Below are 24,492 nucleotides of genomic sequence, written 5' to 3' on the forward strand. Positions count from 1 at the left end.
GCTATTTAGGGTCCACTGAGATTTCATATGAATTTCAGGATGGATTTTCCTATTTCTGCAAAAAATAAGTCATTGGGATTTTGAAAAGAGATTGCACTGGATCTATAGATTGCTTTTGGTATTTTTGACATCTTAACAATATAAAGTCTTCCATGACATGAACATGGGGTGTGTTTCTATTTATGTCTTCTTTCATTTCTTCCAACAATGTTTTATAGTTTTCATAGTACAAGTGTTTCACCTCCTGGTTAATTCCTAAGTATTAAAAAAAATAATAATTCCTAAGTATTTTACTGTTTTTGATGCTACTGTAAATTAAATGTTTTTGTATTTCCCTTTCAGATTTTTCCTTGTTCGTGTATGGAAATGCAATGGAATCTTGTACGTTGCCTTGGTATCCTGCCACTTTGCTGAATTCATTTATTCTAACAGTTTTTTGGTGAAATCTTTAAGGTTTTCTACCTAATAAATTCATATCAAAAAAAATTCATATCATCTGCATTTGCATCATACTGTATTTACTTTTTTCTTTACAATTGGGATACTTTTTATTTCTTTTTCTTGCCTAAATGCTCTGGCTAGAACTTCCCAGTACTATGTTAAGTAGAAGTGGTGAAAGCAGGCATCCTCTCTAGTTTCTGATTTTGGAGGAAAAACTTTCAGGCTTTTAATACCACTGAGTATATTTGCCATAGGTTTTTTTACACGTGGCTTTAATCATAATGAGATTGTTTCCTTTTTTTTTTCCTAGTTTGTAGAGTGTTTTTGTCACAAAAGGGTGATTTTGTCATGTTTTTTCTGCATCAAATTAAAATGATGATACTTTCCTCCCTCTTCATTCTATTGATGTGGCATATCACATATTACATTGTAGCATATCAAAACAGGACATATTAGGATTTTCATACTTTGAGCCATCCTTCCATTCCAGAAAACAAAAATCCCACTTGGATATGATGTATATTCTTTTCACTATGCTGCTGAATTCTGTTTGCTAGCATTTTGTTGAGAATCTTTGTATCAATGTTCCTAAGGGAAAATGATCTGTAGTTTTCTTGTGATTGTCTTTGTCTGGTATCAGAGTAATGCCAGTCTCAGAATGAGTTAGAAAGTGTTACTTCGGGCAGCCCCGGTGGTGCAGCGGTTTAGTGCCACCCGCAGCCCGGGGTTTGATCCTGGGGACCCTGGATCAAGTCCCACGTGGGGCTCCCTGCATGGAGCCTGCTTCTCCCTCTGCCTGTGCCTCTGCCTCTCTCTCTCTCTCTCTCTCTCTGGGTCTCTATGAATAAATAAAATCTTAAAAAAAAAGTGTTTCTTTGGGGCACCTTGGTGGCTCAGTCAGTTAAATGTCTGTCTTTGGCTCAGGTCATGATCCCATGGTCCTGGGATCAAGCCCTGCATTGGGCTCCCTGCTCAGTGGGAGCCTGCTTCTCCCTCTCCCACTCACCCTGCTTTTACTCTCTCTCTCTCTCTCTGTCAAATTAAATATTTTAGGTGTTTCTTTTTCAATTTTTTGGAAAATTTTCAGAAGGATTGGTATTAGTTCCTCTTGAGATGTTTGGTAGAACTCAGCAGTGAAGCCATCAGGCCCAGGCTTTTCTTTCTTGAGAGATTTTTTTATTACTGATTCAATTTCCTTACTAATTAAAGGTCTATTCAGATTTTTTCTTCATGATTAAGTCTTGCAGGTTTTGTGTTTCTAGGAATTTGTACATTTCATCCAAGTTATCCAATATATTAGCATACAATTGTTTAGAGCACTCCCTTATAATCCTTTTTCTATAGAATCAGTATACTTTTTAATTTTTTTAAGATTTTATTTATTCATCAGAGACAGATAGGCAAACACACACACAGGCAGAGGCAGAAGTAGGCTCCCTGTGGAGCCTGATATGGGACTCGATCCCAGGACCCTGGGATCACGACCTGAGCCAAAGGCAGATGTTCAACCACTGAGCCACCCAGGCATCCCAGAATCAGTATTAATATCTCCATTTTCTTTTTTTTTTTTTTAAGATTTGAGAGAGAAGGTGTGCAGTGGGGAGGGCCAGAAAAAGGAGAATCTCAAGCAGACTCTGTGCTAAGCGTGGAGCCAATGTGGGGCTCAATCTCACAACCCTGAGATCATCACACCTGAGCTAAAACCAAGAGTTAGACACTTAACCAACTATGCCACCCAGGCATCCCCCTCTACTTTATTTTCCGATTTTAGTAATTTGAGTATTCCCTTTTTCTTTAGCCCATCTAGCTACTGGTTTGTCAGTTTTGATGATCTTTCTGAAGAATTAATTTTTTGTTTCATTGATTTTCTCTATTTTTATAAACTCTATTTCATTTAACTCTGCTCTAATCTTTATTATTTCCTTCCTCTACTAGCTTTGGGCTTTGTTTGTTTGTTTTTTTAGTTCCCTAAGGTGTAAAGTTAAGTTATTTGAGATCTTTTTTATTTTTTAATGTGTTTATACTTATAAATTTCCCTCTTAGCACAGCTTTAACTGCATCCCTAAGTTTTGGTATATTGTGTTTTTGTCTTCATTCATCTCTAAGTATTTTATAATTTTCTTGTGATTTTTCTTAGCCCTTGGTTGTTTTAAAAGTGTGTCTGTCATTTAGGGGCACATGCATGGCTCAGTTGCTTAAGTGTTCAACTCTTGGTTTTGGTTCAGGTCATGATCCATGGGTCTTGGGATTGAGCCCCACATCTGGCTCCACATTCAGCAGGGAATGTGCTTAAAGATTTTCTCCCTCTGACCTTCCCCCTACTAACGTTTTCTCTCTCGCTCTCTCTCAAATAAATAGATAAATCTTTAAAGCACCCTGGAGTAAAATGATTATCTTCCTTTAAAAAAAAAAAGGGGGCAGCTTGGGTGGCTCAGCAGTTTAGCACCGCCTTCACCCCAGGGCCTGATCCTGGAGACCCTGGATAGAGTCCCACATCAGGCTCCCTGCATAGAGCCTGCTTCTCCCTTTGCCTGTGTCTCTGCCTCTCTCTCTCTCATGAATAAATAAATATATTTTTTAAAAAGCATGGGAGTGCCTGGGTGGTTCAGTTGGTTCAGATGAAGCATCTGACTCTTGATTTTCACTCAGGTCATGATCTCAGGGTGGTGGGATCCAGCCTCATATTGAGCTCTGTGCTTAGCATGGAGTCTGCTTGTCCCTCTTCTTCTGCTCTTCCCCCTTCTTCTGCTCTTCCCCTCCTGCACTCACTGACTCCATCGCTCTCTAAGATAATCTTTTTGTGTGTGTGTTAATTTCCATAATTTTACAATTTTTCTAGTTTTCCATTTATTGTTAATTTCTAACTGCATCCTGTTGTGGTCAAAGAAGATACCCTATTATGATATCTATTTTTTGAAATCTATTGAGACTCAAATGGCCTAAGATACAGTCTATCCTCAAAAATATCCCATGTATACCTTGAGAAGAATATGTATTCTGTTGCTGTTGAGTACAGAGTTTGTGCATGTCTGTAAGATCTAGTTGGTTTGTGTTAACTCCTTTATTTCCTTAATTCTCTTCTGTCTGGTTGTTCTACCAATTATTTTAAGTGGATTTTTGAAGTCTCCAATTGTTATTACAAAATTGCCTATTTCTCCCTTCAAATTTGCCCATTTTTGCTTCCTATATTTTAGTGGTCTGTCATTAAGTACATACATATAATTGTTATATATTCTTTCTTTATTGAACCTTTTATTAATATATAATCCTTACCTCTTATAACCTTTTTTGATTTAAAGTCTACTTTGATACTAGTATAGCCACTCTTGCTCCCTTTTAGATACTATTTGCATGGAATATCTTTGTCCATCCTTTCACTTTGAATCTGTGCCTTTGGATCTCAAGTGAATCTCTCATAGACAGCATATAATTATATTATGTCTTTTTATCCATTCTGCCAATCTCTGTCTTTGGATTGGAGAGTTTGATTCATTTATGCTTAAACTAATTACTGATAAGGAGGCCTTACCTTCTTTCATTATGCTATTTGTTTTTTATGTTTTATTTTTTAAAGATTTTATTTATTTATTCATGAGAGACACAGAGAGAAGGCAGAAACACAGGCAGAGGGAGAAGCAGGCTCCATGCAGAGAGCCTGATGTGGGACTCAATCCCAGAACTCCAGGATCACACCCTGAGCCAAAGGCAGATGCTCAAAGCTGAGCCACCCAGGCGTCCCTTTATATGCTTTTATAGCTTTTTTTTTTTTGCCCTACATTTCCCACATTACTGTCTCTTTTGTGTTTAGTTGATTTTCTGTAGTGAAATGTTGAAATTACTTTCTAATTTTCTTTTGTGTATTTTTCCATGGTTATTTTCTTTGTGGTAACCATGGGGATTACATTTTGCATCCTAAATTTATAATACTCTAATTTGAATTTATACCAGCCTAACTTCAATAACAATCAAAAACTCTCCTTTATAGCTTCACTCCAACCCTCTTAGTTGTTGCTGTGACAAAGTTACATTCATAAACATAGTGTGCTCCAAAACATAAACTAATAGTTTTTTTAAAGATTTTATTTATTTATTCATGAGAGACACACACAGGGAGAAGGGCAGAGACACAGGCAGAGGGAGAAGCAGGCTCCATGCAGGGAGCCCGATGCGGGACTCGATACCGGAAATCCGGGATCATGCCCTGAGCCGACGGCAGACGCTCAACTGCTGAGCCACCCAGGCATCCCACCACAAACATAATAATTCTTTAACATCAGAAACTTTGAAGGCCAGAAGACAGTGGGCCAATATATTCAAAGTGCTAAAAGAGAAAAACTTCATCAACCAAGAATCCTATATCCAGCAAAGCTGTCCTTCAAATGGGAGGAATAAGTTAAGAGGGTCCCAGATAAACAAAAGCTGAAGGAGTTTGTGACCCCTAGGATCTACTCTGAAAGAAATGCTCAAGGGAGTCTTGCAAGTTGAAATAAAAGGACACCAGACAATAACTCAAAGCTATATGGAAAAATAAAGATCTTAATAAAGAGATTTTGGTACATGGACAATTTTGGTTACAACAGTTAAAATGGTTTTTAACTATACTTTTTGTTTTCTATATGATTTAAGAGATGAATACATTTAAAGAAAGCAAATAGTTATTAGTATAAAAGCTAGTGTTACTGTAACTTTGGTTTGTAACTCCAAATTTTGGTGTTTTTTTTACATAATTTAAGAGACTAATGCATTTTAAAAATTGTTAGTTTATGTTTTGGGTCACATTTTTATAACAATGCAATTTCATAATATTGGCAACAAAAAGGGATGAGGACGGAGCTATAAAGGAACAGATTTCCATTTTGATGTGAATACCATATTCTGTTAATTATTGCAGCTTTATACTATGCCTTTGTATCTGGTAGGATACACCCTCCTCCTTACTGTACTTTTTCAGGTTATTTCCACATATCTGTTAGGTCACACATTTTTAGAAGGTCCTTTAATTTTACTCCACTATATAATTAATCATATTCAGTAGGAGAGTGAATTTTACTTATATAACTACCAGAAGACCAACGTATTTCTAAGCTCATGGGAGACACCTCACTAATCCACTTCTCTTATTTATTTTTATTTTTTTTAAAGATTTTATTAATTTATTCATGAGAGACACAGAGAGGCAGAGACATAGGCAGAGGGAGAAACAGGCTCCATGCAGGGAGCCCGAAGCGGGACACAATCCCGGGACTCTAGGATCACACCCTGGGCCAAAGGCAGGCACTAAACCGCTGAACCACCCAAGCATCCCCCACTTCTTCTTTTAAAGTTTATTTATGGGGATCCCTGGGTGGCGCAGTGGTTTAGTGCCTGCCTTTGGCCCAGGGCGCGATCCTGGAGACCCGGGATCGAATCTCACGTCGGGCTCCCGGTGCATGGAGCCTGCTTCTCCCTCTGCCTGTGTCTCTGCCTCTCTCTCTGTGTGTGTGACTATCATAAATAAATAAAAATTAAAAAAAATAAAAAATAAAGTTTATTTATGTAAGTAATCTCAGCACCCAACGTGGGGCTCAAACTCAGGACCCTGAGTTCAAGAGTTGTGTTCTCTTCTGACTGATCCAGCCTGGTGCCACTGAAACCCACTTCTAATAGCAACACATACAACAGTACAATTAGCATTCATAAAAATGCCAAAGGTAGTGTACTTGAAAAAAAACTGAAATATGATCTAGAAATTTCTAATAATCCAATTTTCCAAGGTAACATTTCACTCAATAGTGAACCAACATTAACCATCTACTATGTGTCTGGAACTGTTTACATATTTATTCTCTGCTTCTGCATACTGAGGAAAAGTAAAGGACTCAGTATACTCCAAAAACTCAGCACCAAACCCAAAGAACAGATATGAGGAAGGGGACTAAGTTCATAAAGGATATATGACCATCATTTTTAACCAAAAGTTAGCTCTTGGTGGGACACCTGGGTGGCTCGGTGGTTGAGCATCTGCCTTTGGCTTGAGGCATGATCGTGGGGTCCTTGGATCCAGTCCCACATCAGGCTCCCCACAGGAAGCCTGCTTCTCCCTCTGCCTGTGTTTCTGCCTCTCTTTGTCTCTCATGAATAAGTAAATTTTTAAAAATCTAAAAAATAAAGTTAGCTCTTGGCTCACCTCCACAATCCTTATACTTTGCTCAGGGCACTCTTGAACTACAATCTCAGGGAAAGCTATGTTTTAGTGTAAGTATACAAATATGTTTGCTCCAATATGATCTTGGGTAGGTCATGGAACCCTGGCACCTAACCGTTGCTAGTTGTAAACATTATCTACCAACATTATTATTGTTAATGTTGGCCAGTATTACAGTCACTGGCCAGCTATTAGAGTCTATTCTACTAGCATTGTAGACAAAATATTACAAATCATATCAGTGGGAGTTTATGTAGGGTTGTAGCCTTTATGAATACTAACAGATAATGCTGTAATATCACAACTCACTATTTATCATGATATGTCTGCTATCAGTCCTTATATTTTTATGTATATTGGCTTTGTCTCACCAATTAAAGGTTTTTGAGAGGAGGGACTAAATATATCATAAGTCTCTGTATTCTCCAAGTTTCTTATAGTTTTATTTATAAAGTAATTTGGTTTTCCTCTGGTTACAGTGACAAGCAACTGTTTTTTGCTTCAAAATGGTCAAATAGATTTGTATCTTCCTACTTTATTTGTATGGGGTAAAATTCTGTGGTGCTAATAAGAATAGTATGAATATGACCATCCTCAACAGGAATGATTCAGTTTTCACAAACAAAAGACCTATTATTTACTTGCTAAGAATAAAATGTTAACTGGCTCGTACTGCACAAGAGCACACAGCTTCCAAGAATAGGTTTTTATTCATATGTGAAGGCTCAAACTTGAGAGAGATGAAGGTATATCAATCCTCTAAAAACCAGGCTAGACACCCGGTTCTATGCATCGAACCTGGTGTATGCATCTGGCCAGTAGTCACTAGAGGCTAAATTAGAAAAAAAGGTTGTGATCTTCATCTTACCACAATTTCATTCCTCTAAGGCACTAATGATGTGAGATATACAACGTGAAATATACAGAAATGATGTTCACCCTAAAGAGTTTAAAATATCTTGGGCTTTTATTCCTGCCTATATTATCATTATGTAAGTTAATTCTCGCTGGAATGGGAATATAGCAATCCTAGTCCAGAGGAGGTCAGTATTTCTGTTGTAAAATATAAATGAATGGTGCCGGTTTATATTAGAGGTGGTAGCAGCAGCTGCTTATCTGTCAAACTTTAAACAGAAATTGAAGCCCCTACAGGTGGCAGTTCCTTTCCCAATAACTGAAACACAGAAATATCTCTTACACAGCTAAAACCTAAATGGTATTAAAAGTAAACATTTTATTATATAACAAGAGTTAAAGTTTTCAAAAATCTGAATCAACAAAACCAAAAGCCATTCTGGAAACATTGAGAAAGTTTACAACAAAAGCTACCTTTCACTTTTCAGAAATCTGAACTAAAAACAAATTGTTAAATGTGCTACAAACAGGACCAGTGGTTCTGTCTATTGTGGCAGCTGAACAAAGCATGAGCTACAGAATCACTGCCCTGATGGTGACTGAAGTAGATGAGGAGAGACCGGAGCTCACAAGCAGGATGCTCAAACTCTGGCCAGGAGTCCACCTGTGATCCAATTCCCATCAATCTGACAAGTCATTCTGATCCAGCACGATTATCCTGTTGTGTGTATTTTTAAAGAACAACAAAAAAAGGAGTTTCAAGTTGGTGTACATGTTTTTTAAAGATACAAACAGCAGTTTCTTTATATTCAACTGAATTCAAGGGAAAGGGATTTTGATCTTTATAGTCAAAGGAGATAATCAATAGTGTATCATAGGAACGCACAGTGACTGCAAAAAAAATTGATAGGAGCATCTTGTCCTCCCTCTGTCTAAAACTGCTCTTGTGCTAACTCTACTGACTACTTCATCAAAATTAGAATGAATTTCACCTTATATTTTAAATAACTTTAAACATTAACATAAAAATTGAGTCATCATTTCAATAACTTTATCAATAACTTTATCATTACTGTTTGCTTAGATGCTGGTAAATGTTTAAAGCCTGTTCATGTGGTCTACTGACAGTGAACTCTGACCTACAAGCATACGCCAACTCATTACCTGGATGGTTCAGACCAACCCAGTCGCTTCCAAAAACAGGGTTTTAGTTCCTCTTGATGAAATATAGAAAGAAGAAAACACAACTGGATTACTTTCTGGGTAAAAGGGTACCAGTATTTAGAAGTCACATTAGTGATATCTCTCTAGTTTAGGATAGACTGTTTTACCAACAGTTTTCTTATACAAAGAGAGACTCTTTCTAAAATCACATTTAATAGGCTTCCCCTCCTAACATTCTACAGCTCCCAGTCACAGCAATGGACACTAATGATGCTAATTCACAAAGTCCCTGCATTATGTTCTCAGTGAATTCAACACTAGCTAAATGTTCACACATTCTGGGCCCTGTGCCAATCAGGGTCCCAGAGGAAATCAAATGCACTTCCCTTTAACAAAGTGGCTACTTACATAGGTATAGTTAAGGGAGTTAAGGAAGCCAACAAAGGATGGCAAGGCATCAAGTGACTAGCAGCAGTGGGAAGCCATTATCACTCCTAAGTCTAAAGGGACTGGGGTGGCAGTAGCGTAGAACAGTTACTGGAACCCAGTAAGAGCTGTGCTTCTGGAGGTATACCACTACTATGCAGAGATGAGGCGTTGAAGCATGCAGGCAGGGGAAATATTACTCCAACTACTCTTCTGCCTTCTTTTCACTGACAAATGGAAAGACTGCCGGCCAGGAAGCCCCAGAGATACAGTCCACAAAGCATAATACAGGGCAAAGAAAACAGCAGAATGAGAATGAACCAGGGAAGAAATGCAGGGGATACCAGATATTCTGAAAGAGCTAATATTTCTAACTTTCTAAGTAGGGGGAATTTAAATATAGGGGGGTATCTTTTGTGAATGATGCCTAAAGCTCTGTCGAAATAGTTTTGAAATAAGATTACACCTTTCACATTACTTGTAGACTCTACTTAAATTCCAAAGTTTATGATTTCTTATCAGATTCTACAGCCTCTGTGTGAGCTAAATTTGGAACTCTTTTGAAGACGCTAGACAATTAGAAGCAAAATATCTTTCCAGACAGTGTGCAAGATGATGAAGCTGGCCAAAGGCTTGCTTTGCAAATAGAACTGGATGTTTTTACAGTTTTTTTTTTAAGATTTTATTTATTCAGGAGAGACAGAGAGAGAGAGGCAGAGGGAGAAGCAGGCTCCATGTAGGGAGCCCAACGTGGGACTCGATCCTGGGTCTCCAGGATCAGGCCCCGGGCTGAAAGCAGCGCTAAACCGCTGAGCCACTCAGGCGTCCCTTTTTTTTTTTTTTTTTAAAGATTTTATTTATTTATTCATGAGAGAAAGAGAGAGAGAGAGAGAGAGAAGCAGAGACACAGGCAGAGGGAGAAGCAGGCTCCATGCAGGGAGCCCGACGTGGGACTCGATCCCAGGTCTCCAGGATCAGGCCCTGGGCCAAAGGCAGGGGCTAAACCGCTGAGCCACCCAGGCTGCCCTTTTTACAGTTTTGTGATGAAGACATGATTGGCAATTAACAGAAAACCTGGACTGAGGTACAGGAGAAAAGCATAGAAGGATTATGTATAGTATTTGGGAAATAATTCTAAATAACTCTGATGCTCATCACAGTCTAAGGACTCCAGGCTACATTATAAACCATCTTTCATTCATACCTTCTTCAGAAGTTCCTAAAAAGCTGTCTGACTTCCTTCTCTCTGATTTGATCTTTTCTTCCCCTTTTCTCTTCTTTTCACCAGCTTCTTGATCCTTGATATTTGCCTCCCTTCAATGAAAATGATTTTGAGCAAATCAAACCATATGCGCAATGGTCAGGAGAACAGGACTGCTCCAAAAGAATCATAATAGGTAGCACTAACAGCCAGGCATTGGCTTGTGTGCTACAATATGCATTAACTCATTTAATCCTTATTACAACCATATGAGATAGTTACCTTTACCATTACCATCCCCAGCAAGTGGTAAAGAAACTGAAGCACAGAGAGGTTAAGTTATAGGCCTTGTAAGTCCTAGAATTGGGATCTGACCCAAGCAGTCTGTCTCAGACTCTGCTCTCAACCTTCAGGCTATATTATCCACCCTTGCCAACAAAGCATTTCACTTATGTTCTAATTGGTGTCCTTTTTATAACCACCACTTATTTTATTACCTTACTTCATTTCCTGAAACTCTCTCTGAAGTACCTCTAATTGAAGTATCTAATGATTTAAGACCATGTTTGCCAAACTGGTAAGCAGAAAGCATCTCCCCCACTAAACTGTAAGCTCCTGAAGGGCAGAAACATCCTATCCCTTGTTTTTCCAGCATAGCACTTGGCTCATGGTCAGCGCTCAACAGATTCTGGCTCAACCAATTTGACACTATTTAGAGATTTTTCTTGTTTTCATTTGCTAAATATTCAAAACAAAATATGTAAAATGAGAGAGAAAATAAAGCCAGCTAGAGCAAAAACAACTTTTTTCCTCATAACCTCTCATCACTAATAGAATCATAGGCTCTAGAATTAAAGGAAGCCTTCAGGGTCTCTTCCACCTCCAACCAAATGCCCAGGCCCAGTGATGTCTAGCCTGTGCTTGAGTGGGAGGAATTATTAGTCAAGTAAGCGTAAAGACAGATATTTTCTCTATCAGATAGCTATGGCTCTTAGAAAACATGTGCTTTACAGAATAAAAATACCTAGCTCTATGGTTTCTAGTTACCCGCTTTGTTCTTTGGGGCAGAAGAAAGTAAGCAGACTCTCTTCACTTTACAACATATCAGGTATTTGAATGCAGCTATCAAATTCTCCACTCCATCTGTGCTTTTTGGGCTGAGCCTCTCCAGCTCCTTCAGCTGTTCTCATAAGACAGGGTTTCCAGACCTCTGATTGTTCTATGGCCACCCTCTTCTATTTGTCAACACCTCTTTAAAAATATGGCACCCATTAAGACACCTCACACTGTCTTAGGAGTCCTCTCTCTAGTGTGAGACTCACCTTGCCCTGAACAATACGTCTCTGTCTGTTCAGCATTAATGCTGCATTGACCTTTTTATTAGCAACTGCATCAGACTGAGACCTCATGGAGTTGCTATTTATGCCCTCTTCAAGAAAAATTTCTTAAATTCTTAGCATGCCTCAAAATGCATACTAAATGCTAAGCATCTAAGAATAACACATACTTCCTCCCTTCAACAAAACTACAGTAAGGAGGAGCTTCCAATAAAAAATTCTCCATTAGGTCAGATCCCTCCCATTCTACACATCTAAATGTTTACTTTCATCTTTTAGAGGAATCTAACATTTCTACCTGTCAAGACCATTTGAACCCACAGTCTATCACCTATCACATTAGCATTCATTCTTAGATTTGTGTTATCTAAAAATTTTATAAGCATGCCTTTCCTGATTTAATTCTAATGGCTAATGAAAATGTTGAAGGTGACAGGGCCAAGGTACAGCAAGCAATCTTAGAGGCCTCTCTGTTTACTGTTATCAATCTGCTAATCAATATCTTGACCACTGTTGGTGGTTGGAAAAGAGAGGCAGACAGAAGTTAAGGCTGGCTTAACAACAGCAATGAAATGACATCACCAGACACTTATTCTTCAAGGAGTTGAGGTAATTTTTTTTTTTAAATCTGAAATCTAGCCCTCCTTCCTGAAAGAGAAGAAAATGATCCCCCGATGGGAGAACAATAACCTTGTAGAGCCTGTGGGGAGATCTTGTAGCTCCTTGCTGTCCTCAGGTGGCTGTAGCCATCTTTCTAGGTCCTCATCGAGAGTAGAGTGAGCTCTGTCCAAGGGCAAGCAAAGAGAATTGAGACAATTTTTGTCCCATGACAAGGAGGCACAGTATTTGGAGTCAGAAAGGCCCTTCAAACTCGTGCTTTCACTATACACATGAGAAAATGAGAGCTCGGTGAGATCATATCTAGAGTAGCAGAGGTCACCTAGATCTGATTTAAATGCACATCAAAACTTTTCTTTAGTTCCTTAACAAGAAGCCTCAGCACCCATGAGAATAGCTACCTCCCAAAATTCAATGCTAGACTCCGTCTCAATTCTAGGTCATTAAGGCAATTTCCAACTCAGGCTAGAACTATACACTCATTCCTTCAACTTTTTTGGATGAAGAACTGCCTCTGAGGCTAAGGGATGCAGAGAATGTTTTTAGAAAGCCTGAAAAGTCTCATTGTGGGCATCTATCTGTGCCCCTCACAGCCAGCCCTTTTGGAAAACAGTAATAATAGCTCACTTTTGATCACAAACAAAGTACTTTATACAACCAAATTCAACTTGGCCTCCTTGAGCTAAGCTTCTTTTGCTTGAATAATGGTGTACATTTTTCCTGAAGGTGTTTTGGGGAAATGAAAGGGCTGGAGTTACATCATACATTATAGAAAAAAGATTTCTAAAACTTTAAAAAGTATTTATCTTCCTCTCCCTTTGCCTCTTTGTCTTTTCTGTCTCCCCAGGACCTTCCTTGCAGGTCCCAGGGCCCCAGTCTCCTCATCCCCTTCCCAAACCTTCCTTTCCAGGTCTCTTTCTTTTCCTTCTTCATAGAGAATAATTTAGCACTTGAAGAGTGTGACAGAAAGTGGATTCACTACCTAAAAGTTATGCATAGCACTCTTCTCCCTTGCCCTCCTCTTCTACAGCAGCTAAAAACCTACAAATTCAACTTCTGGTCTCCCTTGCAACTGAGGGTGGTCATGCATCACATTTGGCCAGTGAGATATAAGTGGGAATTGGTGGGGAAATTTCTGGGAAAGTTTCTGCTTTCCAGATAAAAAGGGGCAGAGTCCGAATACTCCTTTGTCCCACCCTTTTATTTCTGCCTGGTGTGTGGATAGCAAGCCATCTTGCAACCAGGAGCTGATAATTCTGAAAATAAAGGCCAACATATTAACTAAGGTGGCAAAGTAGGAATATCCAAAGAGTCTAAGTCCCTGGTTGCATCACTGAGTTGCTACACCAGGCATGCCCTGCCAACCAGTGGGACTGCCTCTTGATGTGTGAGACAAATTCATCTAAGTACAATAGGGGAGTTTTCTATCATTATGCAGCTGAAAGAATTCTGCAGGCTACCCTAAGGATCCACAGGACTGGGATTAGGATAAAGTAAGTGGTACAAGGGGCAGATGCAGGTCCTCTTTTTCCTCAAAATTTAGAGATTTTGTTCATTGTGGATTTTTGGCATCAATTTTCATTTTTTAAAATATTGCATTAAAATAATTTATCTTAGGATGCCTGAGTGGCTCAGCGGTTGAGCATCTGCCTTTGGCTTAGGGTGTGATCCCGGAGTCCCGGGATCGAGTCCTGCATCGGGCTTCCTGCATGAAGCCTGCCTCTCCCTCTGCCTATGTCTCTGCCTCTCTGTCTCTCTCATGAATAAATAAATAAAATCTTTACCAAAAAAATTTATCTTGACTCCTGTGTTTTTTGGTGCCTCCTTCAATTTTGTGCCCAAGGAGTGTGTGCATCTCATTCACCTCATACCAGTCCTGGCCCCGAATGACAGTTAGGACAAGGCAAGAGAAGTCAGAAGATACAGGAGGTGAGCTGAAGTGGTTTATCTTATAGCACGAGTCAAAGGAGAGCTCTGAGTCAGGAAGAGAATTGGGTTTCTTGAGGCAAACTTGCATTTTTAGACTCAACTGTCTGGATGATTGCCCCCATTTTTTTAAATTTGGCTACAAATATCTAAAAATTCTCTTCCAAGGCCTTTAATGGAAACATTTTTAAAAGAAGCTGAAACCTATGTTTGCCTCACAAAATGAAGTAAAAACAAACAAAAACAAAAAACTTAGGAAAAATATCCTGTTAAAAATGGCAAAGGACTTGAATAGTTATTTCTCTAAAGAAAATATACAAGCATATGAAAAGGTGCTCAACATCACTTATCACTGGGGAAATGCAAGTTAAAACCTCAATGAGATATTACCTCATATTCATTCTTTTAGAGTGGCTACTATAAAAAAAAAAACAGAAAATACCAAGTATTGGCAAGGATATGAAGAAACTGGAGCCCGTGTGCACTGTTGGTAGGAATGTAAAATGGTGCAGCTGCTGTGGAAAACAGTATGGTATTTCCTCAAAAAATTAAAAATAGATTTACCATGTGATCCAGCAATACCACTTCAGGGTACATATCCAAAATAATTGAAAGCAAGATGTCCAGAAGAGATATTTGTACACCCATGTTTATAGAAGCATTATTCACAATAGGAAAAAGGTGGAGTCAACTTAGTGTCTACCAAAAAATGAATGAATTGATAAACAAAATTTCACACACACAGGCATGAGCTGGAATTCAGTCTTAAAAAAGAAGGAAATTCTGACATGTTCCATGGATGAACCTCGAGGATATTATGCTAAGTGAAATAAACCAATTACAAAAAGACAAATACCGTATGACTTCACTTACATGAGGTAACAAGAGGAGTCAAACTCATAGAAACAGAAAGTAGAATAGTGGTTGCTAGGAACTGAGGAAAGGGGGGAATGGGCAGTTGGGGTTTTTCTAATTTTTTTAAAAGATTTTATTTATTTATTAATGAGAGAGAGAGAGCGTGGCAGAGGGAGAAGCAGGCTCCATGCAGGGAGCCCGACGTGGGACTCTTATCTCGGGTCTCCAGGATCAGGCCCTGGGCTGAAGGCGGCGCTAAACCGCTGAGCCACCTGGGCTGCCCATGGGCAGTTGGTTTTTAATGAGTATAGAACTTCAGTTTTGTAAGATGAAAAAGTCAGGAGATTGGTTGTACAATAATTGAAATATACTTAACACTACGGAACTGTACACTGGAAAATTTTATGTCATTATGTATCTTATCACAATTACAATAAAAAAATCTTTTAGGAATAGGGGCTGTTAGGATAGTATGAAGAGAGACCTTTTTCCATCTATTTTGTCAACATCAGAAGAGAAACTAATACAAACTAATACAGTATATTAAATACTTTTAGAAGTCTAGCTTTTTTTTTTAATTTTTATTTATTTATGATAGTCACACAGAATGAGAGAGAGAGGCAGAGACACAGGCAGAGGGAGAAGCAGGCTCCATGCACCGGGAGCCCGACGTGGGATTCGATCCCGGGTCTCCAGGATCGTGCCCTGGGCCAAAGGCAGGCGCCAAACCGCTGCGCCACCCAGGGATCCCAGAAGTCTAGCTTTTTATGTTACCTTTCTGTGTCCTCTCCTAGATCCTGAGTTTCTCTGGTCCAAAGCATACTACTATCTTCTTTTTTACTGTTAGCTTCTTGGTCTTCTAAATGCCTTTCATCTAAAAACAGTTGAAAGCCTTAACTTTATTAGAACAACATCAAAACAATTGAGAAAGCCTGCCTTAAAATGGAGTGCAAAAAATTAACACTAATCAGTAGTCCCTGAAGTATGCATTGTACTATTTCTTCCCAGGAGAGCCAGGGATCAGGTGGCAGTCTCAGGGTTCTTGCATTCACAGCAGGTGCTTGTGGGGTCTTGGGAGCTCTCTGGTGCCAGGTGATAGGAAACCTGACCTGTGCCAAGACTCAAGAGAGACAGAGGAAGCAAAGGAAAGAAAGGGCACATAAAAGAGAAAGCAGGAGACCCTGGAAACAAATTGTACAGGTTTACTTTGGGGGATTACCCTGTTCTCACTTGTTAGATATTTCTAGGTTGGAGCCCCAAGGAAGAAATTTGGGTGGGGAAGGGTAGTACCCTTTAATGTATACCAGGCATTTCATAATGCTATCTCATTTCATCCTGCCAGCAGTCCTATGAAGGGAAGGTCTATTCAATATCTTACAATGTACCAGGCACTGTACACAGAGCTACTGCATACATCAGGAGTTAGGAATTATCCCCATTTTACAGATGAGTATGACTGAGGCTTAGAGACATTAAACAATACAAAAGTGGCAACTGAGGTGGAATTGGGCCTGACTTTAAGGTCCGTAGTCCCCTAAATATACCAATGTGCTGCCAAGGACAGTGTTACAGCAAGGACCTGATGAAAAAGATCTGGGTAGTTGGCTTACCATTTGCAGTGATGCCCAGATGACTTGCTGTGTTCTCCCCCAACATTGTGGATGTGGCCTGCTGCTGCTTCAAGTGCTCTGTCACAATAATACAAAAGCAAAAGGCAACTTACTCTTCCTTTACATGTCACACCATTCTCTAGGGCAGTGGTTCTCAAAGAGTAGCCCTTGGATCAGCAACCTCAGTATACTCAGTTATACTCAGATATGCAAATTCTCAGGCCTCATCCCAGACTTAGTGAGTCAGAAACTCTGGGGGGAGGGCCCAGCACTCATATTTTACAAGCTCTCCAGGTGACTCTGACAGCTCTTAAAGTTTGAGAACCCTTGGTCCTATGGCATTCAATCCCCTCCAACTCTAAAAATAAAAATAAAAATGATAACAATGATAGGTCACATTTGCAGAGCCCTAAGTGGCAGGTACTGTTTTTAACTTACACACATTCATCCAAGATTCATGTTTGCAATCTTCACAACAACCTTACAAGATTGATCATATGATTGCCTTTCCTGTTTAGCAGATGAAGAAATGAAGGTAAAGAAAGGTTGAGGACCTAGCCTGGAATCCCACAGAGTCAGATGCAGAACTGGGATTTGAACTCGGGGTGGTCCAGCTCTAAGATCTATGCTCTTCCTCTTTATTTTATACTCTCTCAAAAAGTGTGGAATAACATCAAAACAACCTCCAGGGATCCCTGGGTGGCGCAGCGGTTTGGTGCCTGCCTTTGGCCCAGGGCGCGATCCTGGAGACCCGGGATCGAATCCCACATCGGGCTCCCGGTGCATGGAGCCTGCTTCTCCCTCTGCCTTTGTCTCTGCCTCTCTCTCTTTCTCTCTCTGTGACTATCATAAATAAATATTAAAAAAAAATTAAAAAAAAACAACCTCCAATTTTCCCCATCTCTGTGGTCCACATGTCGTATTTTTTTACCTAGTTTATAAAAAGGCAGAAGCCAAAGAATATCTATAATTTCCAGGTCTTAAAGAATTGACCAAGAGACTAAGACAAGCATCTGCTAAAACCCGCATACTGCTTTGCATTTGTTAGCTGCACAGTATGCTTCAAGTGCTCCCCACAGCATAGCAGGGAGATAGCTGGAAGGCAGCGCACACAGGGACTCAGGGTTCCTTGGTGCAGTCCTGCTGTGCACAGGCACAGGGCTCCCTCCTCCTGCAGGCCAGGAAGTAAGCCCTTCCTAGTAGCTCCTGGGCATCATGAGGCCCTATATATTTCAAATAATTTGAAATTTAAAAATCCATTTTTATCCTTGTTAAAAGTAGTCCTGGGATCCCTGGGTGGCGCAGTGGTTTGGCGCCTGCCTTTGGCCCAGGGCGCGGTCCTGGAGACCCGGGATCGAATCCCATGTCAGGCTTCCGGTGCATGGAGCCTGCTTCTCCCTCTGCCTGTGTCTCTGCCTCTCTCTCTCTCTCTCTCTCTCTGACTATCATAAAAAAAAAAAAAAAAAAAAAAAAAAAAAAAAAAAGTAGTCCCTTGTTGATCTCAAAGTTCTAAAGAATCTTTCCCTTTAGGCCCTTTTCAGAAGCCTAGAGCTTTGGATGTGGGCCCTCCAAAACAGTAGGTGTCAGCACCAGGTCACTTCCTAAAACTCTCTTGAGGTAGAACAACAGAATGACAACATACAGGAATTATGTGGCAGTGCCCATTATTAGGAGAAACTACCCAAATGACATTTCACTTTTGTCTTTCTAGGAAACTACTGACCCATGTCAAAGTACAGACATCACCTAGAAACTTGGTCCAGATAATTCCCATAAGTAAAATGAGGGACAATTTCTGCAGTGTGCTGGGGTACAGCTGTGCCAGGAGGCTGGAGCCCAGGAGGAAGACTGCTAACAAATGGGGGATCCATATGGTGACAAAGAGACAAGACAGCAGGATCTGGAGGAAATGTATCACTAAGGTCAAACTTCAAAGGAGCCTACAAATACTGCCTTACATCATGACCAAGGAACAAATGACCTTAAGAATTTACCTGAGCTGGATATGTGTGGGTGACCTCTACTCTCATAAGCAGCAGTTCTCTTGCTGATACTAAGAAGTGCAACTGGAGAGGAGGAATTTGTAAAGACTCCCTGGGGAGTTTTAGAGAAGGAGAGCCAGTTTCAGGATGGGAGCCCTAAGAGTTTAAACCAACAACCCTGTGGCATTGGGGGAGAGGTGTGATGAGGTAAAAAGGACCTATGAGTAAAGAAAAAGAAACTACGGAAGGTTCTGGCAGCTCTGACTGGCTCCACCCTAGTCCTTCAGACCAACAGACAGGGGCTCAGGGTTGTAAAAGCTCCATTGAGTCAGATCACATAAATCTTCATTTACCTCCCTCTTCCTGAGGAGACATAAAACGTCAGAGACCCTGAAAACCAGTTGGTGCGTCTCAGGAAATAGAGGCCCATACCAAGAACTGATGGAATGATCTGATAAGATGCGTCCTCTCAGGTTAAGGGGCTGGTCAGCCAGAGAAGAAGAGAACAAGAAGTACAATCAGGTCTTTCCTGGGTAAGGGAAACTACCTGGCCCAATGCTTCCATTTACTTCCAGCATTGGCTCAGCTGGGCAGGGCCAGCCAATGCAGCTACAACTAAAACTGAGCTGGTATAGCTGGGTCTCTGCCTGAAATGGAAAATTCTGGTCTCATTAGGTCATGTGCCACTGACATCTCTGCCTCTGGGAAAGTGATTCATCCATGACGCCAACACCTTTAATACGTCCTGCTAATGGCTAAAGTGAAAGTACAGGATATCTTGACCTCAGAAGCCAGACTTCAGGCCCCCAAGGTGTGGCTGGTTTGGTTCAAAAAGAAAGTGAAATTTTCCTTTAATAAAAAAATTTCATCATAATAAACCACTCAAATGTTATTTCTCTTAGAATCATTACCATAGACCCTTTAAGTAACAAAACGACAACAGGGCAGCCTGGGTGGCTCAGCGGTTGAGTGTCTGCCTTCAGCCCAGGGCCTGATCCTGGAGACCCGGGACTGAGTCCCGCATCGGGCTCCCTGCATGGAGCCTGCTTCTCCCTCTGCCTGTGTCTCTGCCTCTCTCTCTGTGTCTCTCATAAATAAATAAATTCTTAAAAAAAAAAAAAAAAAGGACAACAGACATAAGCTTATTATCCTGGCCAGGTTTCAGTAATAGCATGAGGCCCATTTTATTAGAAAGCTGCTCCTTCCTGATTATGTACATTCAATCAGACCTTCTGAGGGCCTTCTGTACTAGCACTTACACCTGAGACAAAGAACCATACTGTGGTCAGTAACCATAACTATCAAGGCCATGGAGTGCATTCAGTGTTGAAAATCCCTTACCAATCTCGTCAAGCAGCTCCTGAGATGGTGGTGGTAGCTCATCAATGTGACGCTGTGAAATGGCTTCTACTAGTGCTTAAAAAAGATAAAGGGGGAAATGACTTAACACCTTACTGGCCCTGAAATGGATTTTTGCAGCTTCCACATGGGATTTGACTTGGGACTTCTCAACAATAAAACAAACTAAGGCAGGAGACAGCTTCTCACATTAGCAGTCCTAGTTGAGACGTCCTAACATGTGAATGGTTTTACACCCCCTTTTACTCTGAACCCTTTGCTACTTTGCCCCTTACCCCAGTGCTGCTTGATCCATGTCCCTCCCTCCCCAAGAAGATTGGGGTAGGTGAGGTACAAATTCTTACTAAGAGGCTGGGAGCCCAATCTGGACCCGGGCTCCTGGAGGGATACAGAAGCTCCGAATCAGTCAAAATGAAAACAAACAAACAAACCATAAGGTGGAAAGTCTTTCTCTATATAGATTCTCAGGCCAGGGGAATCCAGAAGCAACCATTCTTTGGACCTTCCCCTAAGTGCTCAGTTATAACACCAACTAAAACCCCTCAGCATAATTCATAAAATCTAAGTACTGCACCAAAACATAAGGCATTAAGATTAATATAGCAAAGGCAATATGCCTCAAGAGCTGTTAATATTCTCACACCCTTTGATTTGAAAACCATCTCTAAGAATCTATCCTAAGAAAGGGATCAGAGCTACAGATAAAGATTCTTATACCAAAAAAAAAAAAAAATTCTTATACCAAGAGCAAAAATTAGAAAACAATATAAATTTTCAACCTAAGCAACATATGTAGAATGGAGTATTATGAAGCCATTACATCTATTTACAATAACTTCCACTAAGAAGAAATCCTCAAAATATAGCATCAAAGAAAAAAAAAAGGCCAGAGCTGACACAGTTATGATCTCAACTATGTTAAAAATATATACATTTTTGTATATTTCTAGAAATATGAAAGAGAGGGGTGCCTGGCTGGTTTAGTCAGTAGAGCATGCAACTCTTAATCTCAGGGTCATGAGTCTGAGCTCCACATTGGGGAGAGTTTACTTTAAAAAAATGAAAAAGATACATACCAAAATAGTACAAGAAGTTAAAAACTGGTGGTGGAATTAAAGGGTAGTTTTTTTAAAAGCTCTTTTTAATTCTCCAAGTTTAATGAGTATGTTTCACTTTTATAATTAGAGGGAAAACAGCATTTTTGTTTGAATCTAATGTAGCATCAAACTTGGCTATTTTTTTTTTAAAGATTTTATTTATTTACTTGAGAGAATGAGTGGGGGGGGCGGTGGGCAAAGGAAGAGACAGAGAGAACCAGATTACCTGCTGAGCAGGAAACTCTATGCAGAACTCCACCCCGGACTCCACCAAGATCATGACCTGAGCCAAAGGCAGACACTTAACCGACTGAGCCACCCAGGCACTCCAGCTTACTATTATTTTGTATTTTGGTTGTATTTTGATATTAGACACAGAGTACCTTTGGGCAAGCTCCTCTGGGTGGCATGGGATGATGAGTCAGGTAACTTAGCAACGCTGGAGGAACTGGCCCCAGTAAATGCAGACAATCTTTTCTACAAGTAATACATAAACATGGTAATTAACACATGTTTTGAGCTCAAAAAGCCCATGCAGTTCAATCATTTCCAAGAGTAAGCCTGTATTTCACTTATGGAAGAGGCCATTTGTTTTGTTGATTGAGGTAAACTCATTCAAATGTCCCCTCCTCTGCAATCCCTTCTCACTCCTCTGCCTCTGCAGTCCCCAGTACTTACTTCTGTGCTGGATCACACCAGCCTCTCTCACTAGATGGGTAGATCCTCTGGGGCAGGGTCTAGGTCTATGTTATTCCTATTTGGATGCCTGGAAGAGGGCCTAGCAGGCTACCTGGCACTTAGAAGCTGCCCAATTAACAGATGGTTGAATAAAGCATAGAGTTCTTTATCTCCCTACTTCAAGTAGACCTTCTATAAGTCATATGCCCAAGGAAGATGACAGTTGATTTTTAAGTGAGGGCCAAAGCAAGTAATCAATTTGCCTATAAAATGGTCAACAGATTTTTAATGAGGAGCGTCAAGTAAGCACTTTGTAGTTTTCTTGAAGAGACTATACATATGAGATATGAGGGAGAGAGGAGAGAAAAAAAGGAGGACAGCAGGGGGAGAAAAAAGAGGAGAGGAGAAGGTAATATACAAATATATGTTTTTATTGTAGACTATTAGTTCAGGAGTTCAGAGAAGGTGGAGATCCATCAAAACTCTCACGGATTGAAGCAGAGGAGGCATCAAAAAGGAAGCAGAACTCAAGCCTCCTCAAATAAGCAGATTATGGTAGACTAAAAGTATAGTGCAGGCAAAGGTAGCATTATAAGCTGTGGTAGTTTGGCTCTTTAAAGAAACTGCCAGACATTGTGGGGGGTGGGGGGAGCAGGCATAAAAACCCAAGATCTATCCTACAATATACAGACTCATAGAGACACACCAGGGAGGCCTAGGGAAGATCTAACTTATTTTTTGCTTTCTTTATAAAACGGATTTGGAGAAATCTTGGCACTTGGGATCCCCAAGGCTTTGGGGCTGACTCCAACAGTATGGAAAGCAGGGTCGATATACTTACAAGACTGGTCAATTTTGAAGGGATAGTTTCAGAGGAAGTAAGAAAGGAGTCTAGGCTCTTTGCTTTCTCTCGAACAGTTGTAAATCTATCAGACGAAGTTTGAACAGATTCCTGACTGTTCCAGCATGAGGTAGACCCTGTTTTAATCTGAAATGTGATATTTTCAAGGCAGTCTTTATACCCACTGGCAGGTGAAGAACTTGACCCTGTTGCAGAAAAGAGGGCAATTAGTGTCCAAATTCTTTACATTATTTAAAAACAAAAACACAAAACTCTGCCTATACCAAGAATTCTCCAAATTGTTAATAACCAAAATAACCGCTGATATGAGACATAGCTCCTCAAAGTATAAAAAAATGATATTCTCTAAACTTGGCCATCAAAATAAAAGGAAATTATTTGAACCACAAATATACTAGAACTAAGGACACCAGAGAGAGGCTATTTGATGCTGGCTGTTGGGGTTGCAGGACTGAAAACTATGTATCCTTAAGCACAATAGGTTTTAAGTTACAAACTAGAAAATCCAACATATTTGCGCTAAATTCAGTAGTGCTAGAGTACAAAGTAGTTTGTATTTGTGTGTCTCTACCACCAAACTAAAAAATCTACCTATAGCTGCTTAATAACCACCACCAACAACAACCCCTACTTGGCCCCTCATGGGATTATCTTCATCAGCTCTGGTGCTAAAGAGACAACTCTGTACTATGAGGAAACACCTGCCAGTCTGTTCTCACGGTCTGGTTTCCCAAAAGTCAATGGGAGAGGAACTGTTCTCTCCAAACAATCCTCCCTGTAGTGATTACCTGGGCTGAGCGGAGTGCTGACACTGGTAGGTGCATGGTTTACTTTGGGTGTTTTACATGAGACTTTCTTAAAAGAACTATCTTGTTCACAGGAGATACTAGACAGGTCTTGAATGTCTGTCAGTGATCTAAGAAATTAAAAACACAAAGTAATTAGGAGATGTCTAGAAAAATCAAACAATATATTCCTGATGGGTGCTTTTAAAGGATGTTCTTGACAACGATCTTTATTTGGCAGGTAGGCCAGAATTAAAGACTATCTTAGAATATTTTATGTATCTTAAAGAGAATATTAGAGAATATCCTAAAAAAAGAGATACTAACTTGAAACACAGCAGCTAAAAATAACTATTTCCATGGATGAAAGTATATTTATGTGGAAAACAGATCTCATCTACCTCAAGTTTACACTTACTAATATCATCATCATTACCACTATATTTCCTTGATTACAAGATGCTATTAATTTAGATCACATCATCATAACAGCTTTTTGGTGAAAGAAGAAACAGGCTCACTTTAAATGTATACATAAAAATGGGAAGAAAGTATTCTCTTACAAATAAGGAAATACTATTCCCCTAAAACCAAGACTTTACACAACATCCTTAGGCAACCCTTTGGTGGCCCTACATGTCTTTGTCTTTCAGCTCCTTTGGTGATTCCTTTAATGTCTCCTCTTGTTCACCTTCAGTACTGTAAGAGAGAAAGTGAGAAAATTACATGAATCCCCTGTTAGCATAGTGCACTAATCTAGTACAAGAAACCAGGTAATCAGCCCAGTGTGAGAGGCAGCAGGAAGGGTACTTCCTGAAGCTCAGAAATGTAAAGTAAGGGGATGCCTGGGTGGCTCAGTGGTTAAGCATCTGCCTTTGGCTCAGATCATGATCCCTGGGATCCAGTCCTACATCGGGCTCCCTGCGGAGAGCCTGCTTCTCCCTCTGCCTGTCTCTACCTTGCTCTCTGTGTCTCTCATGAATAATTTATTTTTTTAAGATTTTTATTTATTCATGAGAGACACAGAGAGCGAGGCAGAGACACAGGCAGAGGGAGAAGCAGGCTCCATGCAGGGAGCCCGATGTGGGACTCGATCCCAGGTCTCCAGGATC

At 40.1% G+C, this 24,492-nt stretch overlaps 1 protein-coding gene across 1 annotated transcript in view; it reads right to left on the bottom strand.

The window, feature by feature from the left end:
* Positions 1-7,839: 7,839 nt before the first annotated feature.
* Positions 7,840-24,492, bottom strand: part of TEX14 (testis expressed 14, intercellular bridge forming factor) — a 62,373-nt gene continuing 45,720 nt past the window's right edge. The window contains exons 22-31 of the mRNA XM_055332947.1: positions 24,017-24,079; positions 23,384-23,511; positions 22,575-22,780; positions 21,439-21,532; positions 19,941-20,015; positions 16,618-16,695; positions 15,782-15,881; positions 10,275-10,384; positions 8,645-8,696; positions 7,840-8,198 (exon numbers count right to left, since the gene is read on the bottom strand). Of these exons, the coding sequence (XP_055188922.1) occupies positions 8,162-8,198; positions 8,645-8,696; positions 10,275-10,384; positions 15,782-15,881; positions 16,618-16,695; positions 19,941-20,015; positions 21,439-21,532; positions 22,575-22,780; positions 23,384-23,511; positions 24,017-24,079 (943 nt within the window). The 3' untranslated portion in view covers positions 7,840-8,161. The remainder of the gene's footprint in view (positions 8,199-8,644; positions 8,697-10,274; positions 10,385-15,781; positions 15,882-16,617; positions 16,696-19,940; positions 20,016-21,438; positions 21,533-22,574; positions 22,781-23,383; positions 23,512-24,016; positions 24,080-24,492) is intronic.

This window comes from Nyctereutes procyonoides, unplaced genomic scaffold (genome assembly GCF_905146905.1).
Source record: "Nyctereutes procyonoides isolate TBG_1078 unplaced genomic scaffold, NYPRO_anot_genome, whole genome shotgun sequence".
Taxonomy (NCBI): Eukaryota; Metazoa; Chordata; class Mammalia; order Carnivora; family Canidae; genus Nyctereutes; species Nyctereutes procyonoides.